This window comes from Scyliorhinus torazame, chromosome 21 (assembly GCF_047496885.1).
Source record: "Scyliorhinus torazame isolate Kashiwa2021f chromosome 21, sScyTor2.1, whole genome shotgun sequence".
Classification (NCBI taxonomy): domain Eukaryota; kingdom Metazoa; phylum Chordata; class Chondrichthyes; order Carcharhiniformes; family Scyliorhinidae; genus Scyliorhinus; species Scyliorhinus torazame.
Window position 1 is genome coordinate 85,986,786 of NC_092727.1, and position 16,765 is coordinate 86,003,550.

The 16,765-nt window shown below is 48.5% G+C and overlaps 1 protein-coding gene across 11 annotated transcripts in view; it reads left to right on the top strand.

Moving 5' to 3' along the window:
* LOC140398384 (formin-like protein 1) overlaps positions 1-16,765 on the top strand; it is a 383,709-nt gene that overhangs the window by 243,289 nt on the left and 123,655 nt on the right. For all 11 annotated transcript variants that reach the window (XR_011937470.1, XR_011937471.1, XR_011937472.1 and 8 more), the window contains 2 exons: positions 3,904-3,980; positions 6,893-6,986. Coding sequence is in view for 8 of the 11 variants with exons in the window: in XM_072487008.1 (XP_072343109.1) it covers positions 3,904-3,980; positions 6,893-6,986 (171 nt within the window). In the remaining 3 variants the exon portion in view is untranslated. The remainder of the gene's footprint in view (positions 1-3,903; positions 3,981-6,892; positions 6,987-16,765) is intronic.

Here is a 16,765-nt window from a genome sequence, read left to right on the forward strand (position 1 = left end):
TATACTCACAATTGTACTTACACTCTCACCTTACACTTGTTCATATGCACCCACCCTCACACCAATGCACCATTCACCTACATTCGTACTGACTGCACACACATCCACACATGCAATGTGAACTACAGTGGGACAGACAAACATACATCCAAACATATGAATTAGGAGCAGGAGTAACTCAATCGGCCGCTTGAACCTGCCCTGCCGTTTAGCAAGATCATGGCTGATATAGTTGTGGCCTCAACTACACCTTTCTTCCTATCCCTGATACCCTTTGACTCCCTTGTCAATCAAAAATCTATGTACTTTACCCTCCACCATTCCTTGGGGAAGTACAAATCCACACTTACCTACATTAATGCATATCAATTGTTAGGATGGCGGACCAGACCCCAAACTTGTTAGGATACCGGACCAGACCCCAATGTCTTTACAATTTTTCAAACGGTGAGGAAAGAATACTTCACCCCAGAAGTGATGACTCTGACCAATCTTTTATGTTGAAACAAACTTTAATTTAAACACAGAATTAACCACATTAACATCAAGTAAATAACTTTACAGTTCAAATGCCACTTATAAACAAAGTTAACAAAACAGGTTACTTGCTTATCTGGACAGACCTTTGGAAAGTGACCCTTTCAAGAGCGAGTCCAGTACATTATGTCTTGTCCGACCCTTCTGCTCAACCAAACAACATTTGACAAAACTGCCAACTACAGACAGACCTGGCTCCTCCCCTTAATTACATCATCTGTATCCCACTAAGATGTCCCATGATTTGCTTAGCTAGGACTAAATACCGCTACCCCAGGGAACCATCCAAAGTGTAAACAAGTTCTATTAACCATTTCTCTGTAAACCAGTAAATGATTAAAATCAATACTTTCCTCACCTTTTATGTCTTCTTAATTACAGTTTGAGTAGACACATTGCCCACACGTATTTTAAACCAGGATGTTAAATAACATTACTGCCACAATATGAAATCTAATATTTCTACATTCATCACAAAATGCTTGCCCTGATCCACAACCGCACAACCAAGCTTGTACTCACACACGCCCAGTACACATGCACTCCCAACTATACTCATAAGCAAGCGCATGCCAAACACACGGGGCAGGATTTTCCACTCCTGAGACTAAGTGTTGGTGCCCAGGCAGGATTCGTGGACTTCCACGACAGCAAAACTGGCGGCGCACCTGGACTGATTCAGAGGCCATTGAGAGGCTTGCACCGACCGGCACCACAAGGAACACAATCAATTCCAAAGAGAAACGGTGCAGCATTCGCCAGATTCGCGATTGACACTCAGGAGGCTGACACGCTTCAGCCACATATACCCACTTCACTCCCCACACACACCATCTCAGCCAACAAGGTGGCACTGGTTGCGCTGGAACTCCACAGCCCACCTCCTGGCCAGCCCCTGCTACTCCCTCTGCCCTGGCAGTGGCACAACTGTCAGAAAAGTATGATGATGTTGGACACTTTGCGTACCCCCTCTCTTTCCCTCAGTAGCCAAGGCGATTTTTAAAAGCACAAGTGAACCTCGCCCTGGGAATTCCCCCCAGTGGAGGCAGAGAATCACGGAGGCCCCGAAGAATACTGGGTCAGACCCGCTAATGATATGCCAATGGCGTTCACTGTACGTGTGCAGTGGAACGCATTGACGGTTCTGTCGAGTCACCAGAGAATTGTGATTTGGCATGAAACCGGCGACAGCCACGATTTTGGCATCAAAACCCATTCTCCGCCCGATCACATGTCCTGATTCCCATGTCAGCCAACGGAGAACACAGTCCACCATTTTTACACGTGTGTTCATTTGGTTTGGACTCTGAGAGATCATTAGCCAGTAAATATTTACACTCTGATCCTATGTCACTGCCCTCATGTTCTGAACAAACTCACAGCAGTAATCCTCAACTTATCTGTTCTTCTCAAAGAAGATATACAGGGATAATTGGCTGAAGTTAAAGGAGTATTATTGTTTGGGCCATTGTCCTGCAAGAGGAGCAGACATAAAATGTGCTTTTCGTTGGAATCTGACAGCTTTACACTAAGGTTGAGTGATCCTCTATACTCTTGTCTTGTAATGGCCATTGCACTCGTTAACGAGCAGGACTATTTGAAGAAATCTGGGGCGAGATTCTCCACTCCCGGGCCGGTTGGGAGAATCGCCTGGGCCGCCAAAATTTCCCGGGACGCCGGTCCGATGCCCTCCCGCGATTTTCCCAAGCGGCGGGAATGGCCCCGTCGAGTTCCGCGGGCCGCAGGCCAGAGAATCGCCAGAGACACCCAAAATGGCGATTCTCCGGCACCCCCGCTATTCTCAGGCCCGGATGGGCCGAGCGGCCAGGCCAAAACGGCGGGTTCCCCCCGGCGCCGTCCACACCTGGTCGCTGCCATCGGGAACAGCGCGCGAACGCTGGGGGGGCGGCCTGCGGGGGAGGGGAGGGGGGATCCTGCACCGGGGGGGGTACCTCAAATGTGGCATGGCCCGCGATCGGTGCCCACCGATCGTCGGGCCGTCCTCTCTGAAGGAGGACCTCCTTCCTTCCGCGGCCCTGCAAGATCCGTCCGCCATCTTCTTGCGGGGCGGACTCAGAGAGGACGGCAACCACGCATGCGCGGGTGATGCCAGTTATGCGGCGCCGGCCGCGTCATCTATGCTGCACCGCCTTTACGCGGTGACAAGGCCTGGCGCGTGTAGATGACGCGGCCCCGATCCTAGCCCATTGTCGGGGCCTGAATCGGTCAGGATTGGGGCCGTTTCACGCCGTCGTGAACCTCGACGGAATTCATGACGGCGTGGGCACTTCGGTGCGGGAGTGGAGAATCCCGCCCCTGGTCTATTTCTTGCACTTCCCCCAAGGTCTGGCTGAGTATAGTTGTCAAACAGGGCAGGGAATAATTTGGATCTGTCTGTGCAACCATAATTCAGCTCTTAATGTCAGAGGGGTCAACCTTAACCCTGGCAGGTTCCAAGCTCGCATGAATGGAAAAATTACCCAGCAAATCAGTTCCCATATTAAGGTGTAGGCCTGGTCTGTTTTTGGTGGATGTAGGCCATTTAGCAGGGATTAAGCCTCTTGCAAGTACTAATGAGAGCCCAGTTTTAATATTCGTCAAGGAGGCTGGGCTCGCCCGATGGCAGCAAGCCCTGTCACACTCAGGTTTTCTTGGGAGTGAAGACAGAAGCAAAATTTGTCGAAACTATGCCTTAAAATGGAACTCCAGTATTACTGGTGCCAGTGTTACTGATTTTGTTTTACTGGAATTTGAAAACGTTGAACTGATGTTTTCTTCAGTGTGTGGCCTAACGAGTGGCCATAGCAAAAAAAGTGAGTAATTTGTTTTTAACCTTGATGTGGACCCAGGGTGAGTCATTGAGCTCAGGGACTTAGCAGAGGGCCAGTGCCAGCAAGGCAACTGGCCTGAAGTTGGTCCATTGGCAATGGGCAAACTGTGATTTATAACTGCAATGGGCCGTAAGTTAGTTATGGCCCAACTTGGCTGCATAACCGTGATGCTGGCAGCTCGCCTCAGTTTCAGGCTGATCGAGCCTTCCTGCCTCAGCACCATGGTTACGCAGCCAAATTGGGCCATAACTAACTTCCATTCCTTTGTATTTGCACATTACTGACAGGCCTTCTAAGAAAGGAAAGGACAACGATACAGTCTTACCCACCTTTTTACAATTTCCCTGTCTTTGGGACTTATACCCAAAATCTTAAGCCAGCTTTTAGCTCTCCATATATTGACCGACATGTGGAACATTTAAAGTATTTTGATTTATATTTCAATGTCCTGTGCTAAAACATGTTTTTTATTGATGATAATATTCCCAAACATTATGAGCCAGCTCTCATTGTTGTCCACTGTGTTTTTCTCTAGTCTGGATTCACCCTAGTGATGGAACATGAACAATGTGTGAACGAGATCACCCTCAGTCTGAACAACAAAAACGCAAGGTGAGAGGTCCTGGAACACTCAGAAAATGAGTACCCAGCGAGATCCTAATCACAGTCATCCTAACATGGCTAGTTTTGCTTGATGAGTGGTTTTGTTGTGACCAATTCACAACCAGTGTGTTCCTAGAAGTCGCCGTATGGGGATCAGGAGTGGGAATTCCGGCCAATTTATCTCTTTTCCTCCTTAACTCAGAGGAATCAAGATTAATTGCGTTGTGGTAATGCGGCATCATTGGAACCCTGATGGGGCTCAGAAACAAACCTGAGCACGGTGCACTTGTTATTAATTCGCTCTCTCTGTGCAGATAGGAATTGAACTACCTTGCCTCTGATGACCATAATGTGGCCATATGAGGGAAAAAGTTGTTCTCATCTGTATGGGCACAAGTACAAAATGGCAAAGCAAGCCAGTGGTAAATCCAGACTCTGAGCGGAGTCTTCTTGCGGCACTGACAGTGGAAAGCGTGGCGGGCAGAAGAACGTGACTTGGCGTGAGGCCAAAAATCAGGGGCGGGATTCTCTCAGCCTGGGGCCGGGCCAGAGAATCCCCGTGGCCGGCGCGAATTGCGCCACGCCACACGTCGCCGGTGGCGGGCCGCTCTACCCGGCCGGCTTGCCGAGTTCAGCTGGCGCCATTCTAACCTGCTCTCAGCCGGCGGGAACTCAGCGTTGAAGGTTCGGGTGGCGGCCTCTGGGGGTGAGGGGAGGGCCGCCGATGTGGCCTGGCCCGTGATCAGGACCCACTGAGTGGTGGGCCGGCCTCTCCATCTCCCGGCCTCCATTCTTCCGCGCCGGCGCCTGTACTCCTGCGCCATGTTGGGTCGGGGCCGGCGCAGACAAGGGAGACTCCGCGCATGCGCGGAAACTGCGCCGGTGGGACTGTGCATGCGCAGGTTCGCGCCGGACCCACTGCTCATGCACGCATCCCCCGGCGCCCATTCCACAGCCAGATCAGCAGCTGGAGCGGCGTGAACCGTTCCTGCGCCCTGCTGGCGCCCTGTAGGGGCCAGAATTGCTGATCCTAGGGCCGTGTTGATGCCGTCGAGAAATGCGACGGCGTTTCCAACGGCGTCAACCCTTAGCCTCAGGATCAGAGAATCCCGCCCCAGTTTCCTGATGTTATGATGAATTATCGGAATTCTGTTCTCGGGACCTTAAAGGTCGGCCGAGCTTCCCAACCCCTTTGCCTGCATTAACATTTCATACAAGCTCATTAAAAAACCACCTGGTTGGAATTAATTTCCCCCCATCCCCACTCTGTAAAATTAAGGCCCCGCTAGTGGGAAATTAGAACATTCAGGCTGTGGTGGGCATCTGGCGATCTTCATTTTTGCCATGACTTTGAGGTCAGTAGACACTGATTTCACCTTCTTGGGGACTGCTCATAACTTCACTCTTATTGGGTGCCAGTAGCACCAGCTACACAAAGGTTGGAAGGGGCGGGTTTGGTGACAGGGTGGAGCAGAGTTTGGGACTTGGAGGCAGGCTAAGGGAGAGGAGAGGTAGTCTGTCTGGCTGCCCTTTAAATACGGCACCCAGATCTTCAATCCCATGATTTGATGGTGGGGAGGGTGACTTCCTGACCATCCCCGCCACGAGCAAGGATGCATAAGCAATGAGCTGAACAGCACAGGATCTGCATATTCAGCCATTGTGACTGCCGGTGGGAATTTCTCACATTTCTGTGCCCACCGTTGAAATTATACTTGCGAGCAGAGGATTCTGACCCCTGTCATCAGAATCTTTATGATTCATCTGCTTAGACACAAAGGTTGTAAAGTACCACACTTCTTAATTCCAAATGTGCGATACAATTCAGGAGAAATAGCTCTACCTTTTTCAATTCATTTTTTACGGGATGTGGGTGTCGCTGGTTTGACCAACCTTTGTTGCCCATTCCTAATTGCCGTTGAGAAGGTGATGGTGAGCTACATTCTTGAACCGCTGCAGTCCATGTGGTGTAGGTACACCCACTGTGCTGTTAGGGGGTTCCAGGATTTTGACCCAGCAATAGCGAAGGAACGGCGCTATATTTCCATATTAGCGTGGTGAGTGACTTGGAGTGGATCATCCAGGGTGGTTGTGTTCCCATATATCTGCTACCTTGTCTTTCTGGATGGTAGTGGTCATGGCTTTGGAGGGTGCTGCCGAGGGAACCTTGATAAGGTCCTGCAGTGCATCTTGCAGATGGTACACATGGCTGCCACTCTGCGTCGGTGGTGGATTTGATTGGCAGCCCATCCATCACCTTAAGCATATGCTCTCCACCACTGGCGCACAGTGCTTGCAGCATGTAGTATCTACAGGATGTGCCTCAGCAATTCCCCAACCTGCAACCTCTTAACAACTAGAAAGACAAGGACAGCAGGTGCAAGCGAGCACCATCATCTCCGTCTACCCTTCTCACATTGCATGCTGTCTTGAATAACACATAATTCACTACTCCTTCATCGTTGTCGAGGCAATATCCTGGAACTCCCTAGTTAATAATGTTTTCACTACGTTGTGCAGGTGCACAGGCACACGGCCGTCCAGAAGATACCGCGCAGCGAGCACTCAAACAATGTAAAGTGTGCTGTGCATTGAAAAAGCTTCCAATGCACAACAGTGAAATTTTGAAGACAACTTTTCTAGCTAACAGCGCTGTGGGTGTGCTTTCATCAAATGCATTGCAGTTGTCCCGACACCAACTTCTAAAGATAAATTAGATTTGGTCATTACTGTCAGCCTTGCCAAGAAAACGCGTGTCCCAAGAATGAATTTTTTTAATAAAACCTCTGAAAATCCTCAAATGCTTTCTTGACAAAGCACCTGTCTTGCTTCCCGTTTGACCTTGCAGGCAAATACACTCATCTGTTTGCAGTCTAATGTGATTGGATGTGTACTGAGCGCCTCATGCTATCTTTCTGCAGGACCAAGGCACTGGTACTGGAGCTGTTGGCGGCAGTGTGCCTGGTACGAGGAGGACATGACATCATTCTTTCGGCGTTTGAGAACTTCAAAGAGGTAGCAAGCTTTGCCATCTATTTCCTGTGAGGTCTTTCAGTGATGCCTGTATGGGTCAGAATCATGCCCATTTGTGACAAATCTGCACGTGTTTGTGAGGGTCAACCTAATTTCAGGCCCCATCATTTAAAAAAAATTAATTTAGAGTACCCAATTATTTTCTTTTCCAGTTAAGGTGCAATTTAGCGTGGCCAATCCACCTACCCTGCACGTCTTTGGGTTGTGGGGGTGAAACACGCAGACGCGGGGAGAATGTGCAAACTCCGCACGGACAGTGACCTACTGGGATTCGAACCCAGGTCCTCAGCACCGTAAGCAGTAATGCTAACCACTGTGCCACATGCTGCCCTCTGCCCCGATATTTTTAATCGTTGCGTCCAAAGGATAGGACCTTCAGCAGTGCAGCATTCCCATTGCAATACATCATCAATGCTAATCGCAGTGTGGGTGCCTTCCCAAAGAGGTGGATTTCAAAAAATACAAAATAATTGCAGGGATATGGGGATAGAGTGTGTGGGGGGGAGGGGATAGGGGTTTGTTGGGAGCAGTGGGACTCACTGGATTGCTCTTCAAAAGAGTGGGAAAGGCTCAATGGGCTAAATAGATTCCTTTTGTGCCTTCCTATTCAATGATTCTATGATTCATACCCCATGATGCTTCAGCTTGCTTCAAAGTTTAGTCACTGTTCTTTAGTCGGCTGGCAATTGCACACAGCAAGCAGGGCTTTACTGTGGTAAGGCGGCGACCTAGTGGTTTTATCATTGGGCTAGTCATCGCCAATAGCACTCCAGTTAGAAATATAAATATCACCCCATTCCTTGTTATTGTTGCTGTAGATCAACCCCAGAAAGAATTTTTATGTCTTTGGCTTGACTCCGCTTTCACTCTCAAAACATTCCCATGAGGATGAGGAAGAGATCTTTCTGTTAATTGTGATTTTTAAACAGTCTACATGCAATACTCAGAGTCTTTCTTTGCTGCTTTGGATTCTAACCTATAATATTAAAAATGGCGGATCAAATAGCACCAACAAGGCTATTCCTTTGTATAGCAGTTGTAAGATATGAAAGGCTAGATTGATTTGCATCATTGAGGTGCCTGGAGGGAGTCGGTAATATTTGCAGCTCAGCCCACCCTCCCCAGGAGAAAGTGTCAGGAAAGTTGGGATTTTAACTGTGGGGAAGGCAGGGATAGGAAAGAGTCCGGAAGCGTCCATAGGGACTGCCAGGTGCTAAGACCAGCTGATAAAAGACCCATCTTGGTGCTGTGGGATTACATCCCAATTCTAACAAAAAGGTAAGGCCCTTTAGTCCTCACCCGCTCTCACACTCCCTCACCCCCACATACTCCTATTGCCCTATTGCCCCATCTATACACCCCATGCAAAGGTATGCCACCCACACACCGACCATGGCCCATTGTACTCCCTACCCCTAACACACTCACTCCATAGTGTCCCCCATGCTCCCAGGCCAAGGATGCATACTAAGGCTTGGCTGAAAACTCAGACATCCATTAGAGAACTGTGTCTGAGGCACAAAATGTTTGATTGACAGCTCTAGCTCTCTGATCTTTGCTGTCAATATCACAATGTTTATTTACACAAAATAAAGGTTTCGAATGCTAGCAGATTCAGCTATTGATACTTTAATGAGTCTGGATGACTGACATTTCTATTAGGCTGTGATAAAAATATTTTTTATTTAAAGTGGAAAGTTATCAATGAATTACTTTTTAAAATGTTTTTTATGCACCCCACTGTCATTATGGGGTATTGGTTCCAAACAGTGCATAGAACAGGCATGGTAACTGTTCATGGAAGTGCCATTGCTTTGTATGCTTGTATGGGGGCCATAGGGATTGTTTGGAGGCATGCCTTGTCATGAGAGTGGGGGGGGGGGGGGGGGGGGGCACATAAGGGGCCATAGGAGGCAAGTGAAGGTATAACTTTGCATGGAGGCATGAGAAGTCATAGGTGGTAGGTGGCAAGACATACACTCGCATGGGAGGCCATAAAGGTCAGAGGGGTGGGTAGAGGCATACCTTAGCATGGAGTGCATGAAGAGGACCTTTCAAACTTACCTTTCAAAAGGTTCCCTCATGCAGACACTGGTTCACGACACATTTGAGGTGCCATGAATCGTGACTCTTTGAAAAGCTGACCCGACTCAATGAAAATTGCAGAGGACTAGGACATGGTGGGGGGTAGAGGAGGGGTGTGTGTGGTATGGACGTGCCCCCCAAACCTTAAATGGCAATCCTGAAACTTGGAATCCTCAGGAATCTTGAAATTGTGTCCTGGCTGCCATTTTCACACCTCCATGGAGTCACCCCAACTCTATGAAAAACTCAGTCTGAAAAGCTCTTTCTTTTAAATGTATTTTATTACAAAGATGTATCAAAACAGGTTACAGCACATAAACACCCGGGAAACATACTTCCCAGCAATCAACTATACAGTCTGAACAAATGTTTTCTCGCCCACACTTCCCACACTCACACTCAGCTTCTAGCCCCTGGAAGAACTCACTCATTCTCGTCCAAGTCACCACCTTAAACTGTATCAAGCTCACCCTTGCACAGGAGGAGGTTCCTTTTACCCTATGCAGTGTCTCAGCCATACTCCCCTTTCCATTTCTCCTTGATCTTCACCAACCGCTTGCCTCCCTGCACCCCCCCGAGCGATTTGTATATATCCCCAATTCTTCGCTCCCCATCCACATACGGAAGCAGCAGTTACGCCCTGAAAAGCTCATTGGCCATTCTACATTCTGCCCTAGATTTCATTCTGTGGGGGGGGGGGGCGGGGGGGGGGGGGGGGGGGCGGGGGGGGGGGGGGGGCGGGGGGGGGGGGGGGGGCGGGGGGGGGGGGCGGGGGGGGGGGGCGGGGGGGGGGGGCGGGGGGGGGGGGGTGGGGGGGGGGGCGGGGGGGGGGGCGGGGGGCGGGGGGGGGGGGGGCGGGGGGCGGGGGGGGGGGCGGGGGGGGGGGGGGCAGCATGGTAGCACAGTGGTTAGCACAGTTGCTTCACAGCTCCAGGGTCCCAGGTTCAATTCCCGGCTGGGTCACTGTCTGTGCAGAGTCTGCATGTTCTCCCCGAGTGTGTGTGGGTTTCCTCCGGGTGCTCCGGTTTCCTCCCACAGTCCAAAGATGTGCGGGTTAGGTGGATTGGACATGCTAAATTGCCCTTAGTGTCCAAAAAATGTTAAGTGGGGGTGCTGGGTTGCGGGGCTGGGGTGAATACGTGGGCTTCAGCGGGGTGCTCTTTATAAGGGCCGGTGCAGACTCGATGGGCCGACTGGCCTCCTTCTGCATTGTAAATTCTATGAGACTTAACACCAAAGGCAACCACAAAAATGAAGCAAAGATCCTTCAGGTATTCCCTTGCCCGCAGCGAAAAGTTTCGGGCTGGCAGTACTGTGTTGCTTTTGCAGTCACTCAGGGCCAGTTGTCTCAGTCGGAGTCAGTGGGCTGGAATGATGAGCATCCAGTCAGCTGTTTGAAACCAGGAGCCTGTGCATCACCCGCAAAATCTGCACTTAGATCCTTGAGCTGCGAGAGATTTCACAGGAGAATGGGTCAATCTCTTTTTGTCACCTTTGACCTCTGGAATGGGCTTTTTCAGCCAACATTTGAGATTTGTGGACGGTCCCGTTACAGTAGAATTAATCACTGTTAACAGGTGGGCATTCTCGAGATTGGCCGTCCGATGCAGTATCTGCTCAGCACTGCCTGCCACCAAGTGCGGGTTTTCATCCAGTTCTCCCTTTGATGGGTAAGACCGTGTGGGGGTGGGGTACTGAAGTCGCTACAGCTTCATAACCGGTCGTGTCTGAAATACCTTTTGTCAAATAGACTAACAGCTGGCACTTTGCAGAAATACCACACTCTCTTGAGATTAAGGCTGCAGCAATTCATGTACGATTTGCCCTTGGCCAGTTTACAGATAAAACTAAATAGAATGACTTTACTTTAACAGTCTCCCATTTGGGAGCTGCCACTTTTTGTTGGACTTACACTTACAGTTTTATGACAATGAATCACATTGAAAATCACTTCACATCGTAAGTCTGTCTGCAGTAAGCTGATGGCTGTTTAGCAGGTTAAGCAGAGGCCCTCCTGCGCAACACACACAACAAAATATAATGAGCAATTATGGGGTTATGGGGATAGGGTGGAGGTGTGGACGGGTAGGGTGCTCTTTCCAAGAGCCGTTGCAGACTCGATGGGCCGAATGGCCTCCTTCTGCACTGTGAATTCTAATTAAAAGATTCCTTCGTTGGTGTTGTCGAGGGCATCATGAATAGTCCATGAGATTTCTAATATCCACCTGAACAGGTAAATTGAGCCATAGTTTATTGTGTTACTGTTATTACTATACTGGAGTATTATCTTACATTCTATGCTCAACAAGGAGATCCTGTGGCTCATTGGGTAGCGTCATTGCCTTTGAGCCAGAAGATCCGGGTTCGAGCGCCATCGCAGGACTCGATGGTCAAGGAAGGTGTGCTCATAGCAAGGCCAAACAGGTTGAGTATCAACCTGGAAAAAATCCTTCCAACACGCTAATGGCTGGCGGTCAGAGCCATGCTGGGTGCGGAGTGGCGCCCCTTCAGCTATAAGTCTCTGGCGACAATCTAGTAATCTGTTCCAGGAATAACCAGCCAGATGAAAGAGAATTGAAATGATATGCTCATGGACTCAAGTTGAAATCAAACTCACAGGGGTAATAATATAGTGATTATACATAGAATTTACAGTACAGAAGGAGGCCATTCGGCCCATCGAGACTGCACCAGCTCTTGGAAAGAGCACCCTACCCAAGGTCAACACCTCCACCCGATCCCCACAACCCAGTAACCCCCACCCAACACTAAGGGCAATTTTGGACACGAAGGGCAATTTATCATGACCAATCCACCTAACCTGCACATCTTTGGACTGTGGGAGGAAACCGGAGCACCCGGAGGAAACCCACGCACACACGGGGAGGATGTGCAGACTCCGCACAGACAGTGACCCAAGCCGGAATCGAACCTGGGACCCTGGAGCTGTGAAGCAATTGTGCTATCCACAATCCTGCCGTGCTGCCCTGGGCCAGTTATGTTCCTGGGCCAGTGCTAACAGGTTTAGATTAATCATCTAAAGAATATAACTGCCAATCCCATCAATATCGTTTGAGAATTTAAATTCTGGAAATAAAAATATTGGCATCAGTAAAAGTGATCATCAAACTGTCTGCTTGCTATAAACTCAACTGATTGCCAAATGTCCTTTAGGAAAGGAGACCTGTCCTGTTCCAGCCCAGCCTATATTTTACTCCAATCCCATTCCATGGTTGACTCTTAGCTGGCAATTGAAGTGGCTATGCAAGTCACCAACTACATCAGACCTCAGGGTAATCAGGGATTGTTTAAAATATTCATTCATGGCATGGGGGTATTGCTGGGAAGGCCAGCATTTATTGGCCATCCATGACTGCATTTGAGAAGGCGGTGATGGGCTGCCTTCTTGAATCTCTATACTTCGTAAGGTGTAGCACATTGCTGCTATTTCTATAAACTGGGGGTCACCCATTTAAAACGGAGATGAGGTGAATTTTTTTTTTTTCAGAGGGTTGTGAGTCTCTGGAATTCTCTTTGGAAAAGGTGTTGGAAGCAGAATCTTTGAATATTTTTAAGGCAGAGGCGGGAGGATTCTTGGTATGCAAGGTGGTGATAAGCTATCGGGGGTGGGGGGGGTGCAGATTTGTGTTACTATTTGATCAGCTATGAACTTATTAAATGGTGGAGCAAGCTCAAGGGGTTCAACGATGAAGGGCGGGATTCTCCGTCCACTGGCGCTGGAATCGGGAAATGCGATTGTATGGAGAATTGGTTCTGATGCCGAAATTGGGCGAGGCGCCGATTTCACAAATCGTAATTCTCCTTCGCCTCCACCCCCTACTAGCCCTCTGGTCCCAACCGACGTATCAGCCATACGAGCGTGCTCCAACGCAACCAGTGCCATATTGTTGACTGGGATGGTGTGTGGGGGGAGTGAAGTGTGTATATGCAGCTGAATCAATCATGAATCCGGCAAATCTGGCACCATTTATCATTGGAATCGATTGTATTCCACATGGTGCCAGTGCTAGCCGCTGAACAATCGCTGAATCAGTCTAGGTGTGGTGCCAGTTTTGCTGTTGTGGAAGTCTATGAATCTTGCCCCAGCGCCATAGTCTCAGGAATGGAGAATCCAGCCGGGCATCTCTCAATATGCAGCACTTCCTTGGTAGCATAGAGTGCCAACCTCGGTTGTGTGCTCAAGGTCCTGAAATAGGGCTTAGTTAAGCCCATAATCTTGTGACCCAGAGGCTGATAATCTTGGGTTTGTTTGACACTATTTAGCCTAGATGAAGTGTTTGATCAAGGGAATAGTTTCAATGCCCCATTTATACTGCAGGCCTGCTTTATTGTTCCTTAGACGGAATCTCAGAATTGTTAAAATGCAGAAGGAAGCCATTCAACCATCATGTCTGCACCAACTTTCCAAACAAGCATCGACTTAGTGCCATTTCCCTGCCTTTTCCCCGCACCCCTGCACATTGTTTCTATTCAAATAATCATATAATGCCCTCTTGAATGCCTCGATTAAATTGAACTTGTGTGATTCCCTTCTTATCCTGTGGTTCCCTCGAGTGCTGTTGCTGACCCAGTGTGGGCTGGGTGTATATGTATAGAAAATCATAGGTATCAGCATTTTAGGTATCTCTCTGCACACTGGAAGAGGAAGGGAATGAGGGTGCCCATGGTTGCACAGTGGTTAGCACCGGTGCTTCACAGCACCAGGTTCGATTCCTGGCTTGGGTCACTGTCTGTGCGGAGTCTGCACGTTCTCCCCGTGTCTGTGTGGGTTTGTCCGGATGCTCCGGTTTCCTCCCACAAGTCCCAAAAGACATGTTTGTTAGGTAATTTGGACATTCTGAAAACTCCCTCAGTGTACCCGAATAGGTGCTGGATATGGCGACTATGTGTTTTTCACAGTAACCTCATTGTAGTGTTATTGTAAGTCTACTTGTGATACCAATCAAGATTATTATTATAAAAAGCAGAGCGAGTTGAGAACAAGAATATAGAGAAAATGAGTGGAATGGAAGGAATGTGAAATGGCAAATGGAAAAGACAACGGGATGGAATACTTTCTGCCTCCATGAGAAAAAGTCTACTTTATACCAACTGGAGCAAACGGACCTAAGACTAGGCAGAGGAAGTTCCGGAACATTCTGGCTTCCAGTAGACAAAACACTCTGTAGTTACTGCTTGGATTTGATGTCAAGGAGGAGAGTGGTGCCGAGAGCAGTAGCTCTTAGCACCGTCTGTCGTGCAATATAGGTGAGATGCGAGGCTGATACTGAGAGTGTAAAGTAGGCAAATCTGAAAGCTGCTTAGTCACTACTGTGTAGGTGGTTTGGTGTTCAGCGTACAGGGTGCCTATTGCATTCTCACGATGGACGATTACACAGGCAAACTGTGACGAGCGAAGATCTGGATCATTTTTAATGCGCTGAGCCAGTGCATTTAACAATCTGATTTGTACCCGTAGCTGGGATTGTTCAGGATGTTAGGAGGCTGCAGGTCAGAAGGTGTAGTGTCTCACTGTGTGAGTGCTCCACTCACATCAACCCAATATATTATTTAAAGGAACTTCCCCAAGTGACTGAAGACACAGATCAGCAGAGTCCCCACATCACCTCTTGCTCTATATCGAGATGTGGTGGTGAGGAGTAAGGTAATTAGCCCATAAGACCATCAGACACAGAAGCAGAATTAGGCCATTTGGCCCATCGAGTCTGCTCTGCCACTCAATCAAGGCTGATATTTTTCTCAACCCCATCCTCCTGCCTTCTCCCCATAACCCCCGATCCCCTTATCAATCAAGAACCTACCTATTTCTGTCTTCAAGTCACTCAGTGATTTGGTCTCCACAGCCTTCTGCGACAAAGAGTTCCACAGATTCACCACCCTTTGGCTGAAGAAATTCCTCCTCATCTCTGTTTTAAAGGATCGTCCCTTTAGCCTGAGATTGTGTACTCTGGTTCTAGTTTTTCCTACAAGTGGAAACACCCTCTCCACGTCCACTCTATCCAGGCCTCACAGTATCCTGTAAGTTTCAATAAGATCTCCCCTCATTCTTCTAAACTCAAACGAGTACAGCCCCAGAGACCTCAACCATTCCTCATACGACAAGCTGTTCATTCAAGGGATCATTCTTGGGAACCTCCTCTGGATCCTTTCCAAGGCCAACACATCCTTCCTTAGATACGGGGTCCAAAACTGCTCACAATATTCCAAATGGGAATATTAAGCTCTCATCTCCCAACTGAATGAAAAAAAAGACTGCATTCCCATTCTTGACAGCTACCAAATGGACTGACAATATTTAAGCTCCCATTATAAATCTGGGAGGTGGGACAGTAAGGTGAGCACCAGCATCAAAGCAGACAGTGACCCTGGGGATTCTGGGAGTGTGGAAGTTCAGCTGATCTTGACAGCCTCATTCCTAAAACTGTTCTCAGTGACCTGCCCGAGTCTGGCAGATCCGGAGGTATGGCTGCCCTGTGTGTGAGGGGGAGTTTGTTGACCAGGGGCTACAACCAGAGAATGCAGCGAGAGGGTGACTGCTCGGAGTTGCACTCCAGTGGCCACCACATGGAAACTCAGCACGCGGGGTGAGGTGCAGAGGCCTGACGCAGCCAGGGGAACTGAATCTCAACACAAACACACGTTGTCAGAAGGTTTGGGGAGAAACTGAGAAGCAGGTTCATAATAGTCAAGTAGTCTCAAGTAGCCATGTAGACCACATACCATTTGCCTTCTTTACTGCCTGCTGCACCTGCATGTTTACTTTCAGCAACTGGTGTGCAAGGACACCCAGGTCTCGTTGCACATTCCCCTCTCTCAATCTATAGCCATTCAGATAATAATATGCTTTCATGTATTTGCTAAATAAGTGGCTAACCTCACATTTATACACATTACACTGCATCTGCCATTAACTTGTCCACTCACTCAACTTGTCAAAACAACACTGAAGCATCTCTGCAATCTCCTCATTGTTCACCCTCCCACTCAGCTTGGTGTCATCTGAAATTTTGGCGATATCACATCTAGTTCCCTCATCTAAATCATTAATATATATTGCGAATAGCTGGGGTCCTAGCACCAATCCCTGCGTTGCCCCTCTAGTCACTGCCTGCCATTTTGAAAATTACCCATTTATTCCTACTCTTTGTTTCCTGTCTGCCAACCTGTATTCTATCCATCTAAATACACTACCCCCAATCCCATGCACTTTAATTTTACATGCAAATCTCTTATGTGGACTTTGTCGAAAGCCTCCTGAAAATCCAAATAAACCACATCCACTGGCTCCCCCTCGACAACTCTACTCGTACATCCTCGAAGAATTCCAGTAGATTTGTCAAGAATGATTTCCCTTTAGTAAATCCATGCTGACTCTGTCCGATCCTGCCACTGTTTCTCAAGTGCTCTGCTAATTACAGCTTTATAGGGGACTCTAGTATTTTCCTCTTTCTCTTCCTCCCTTTTTAAATTGTGGGGCCACATTAGCTCCCCTACAATCTGTAGGAACTGTTCCAGAGTCTATAGGAACTTGGAAGATGACCACCAATACATTCATTATTTCTCTGGTCGCTTCCTGCTCTGGGTGTAAATATTGGGCCCTGGGGATTTATCGACCTTCAATCCCATCAATTTCCCCCAACACCATTTCCATACTA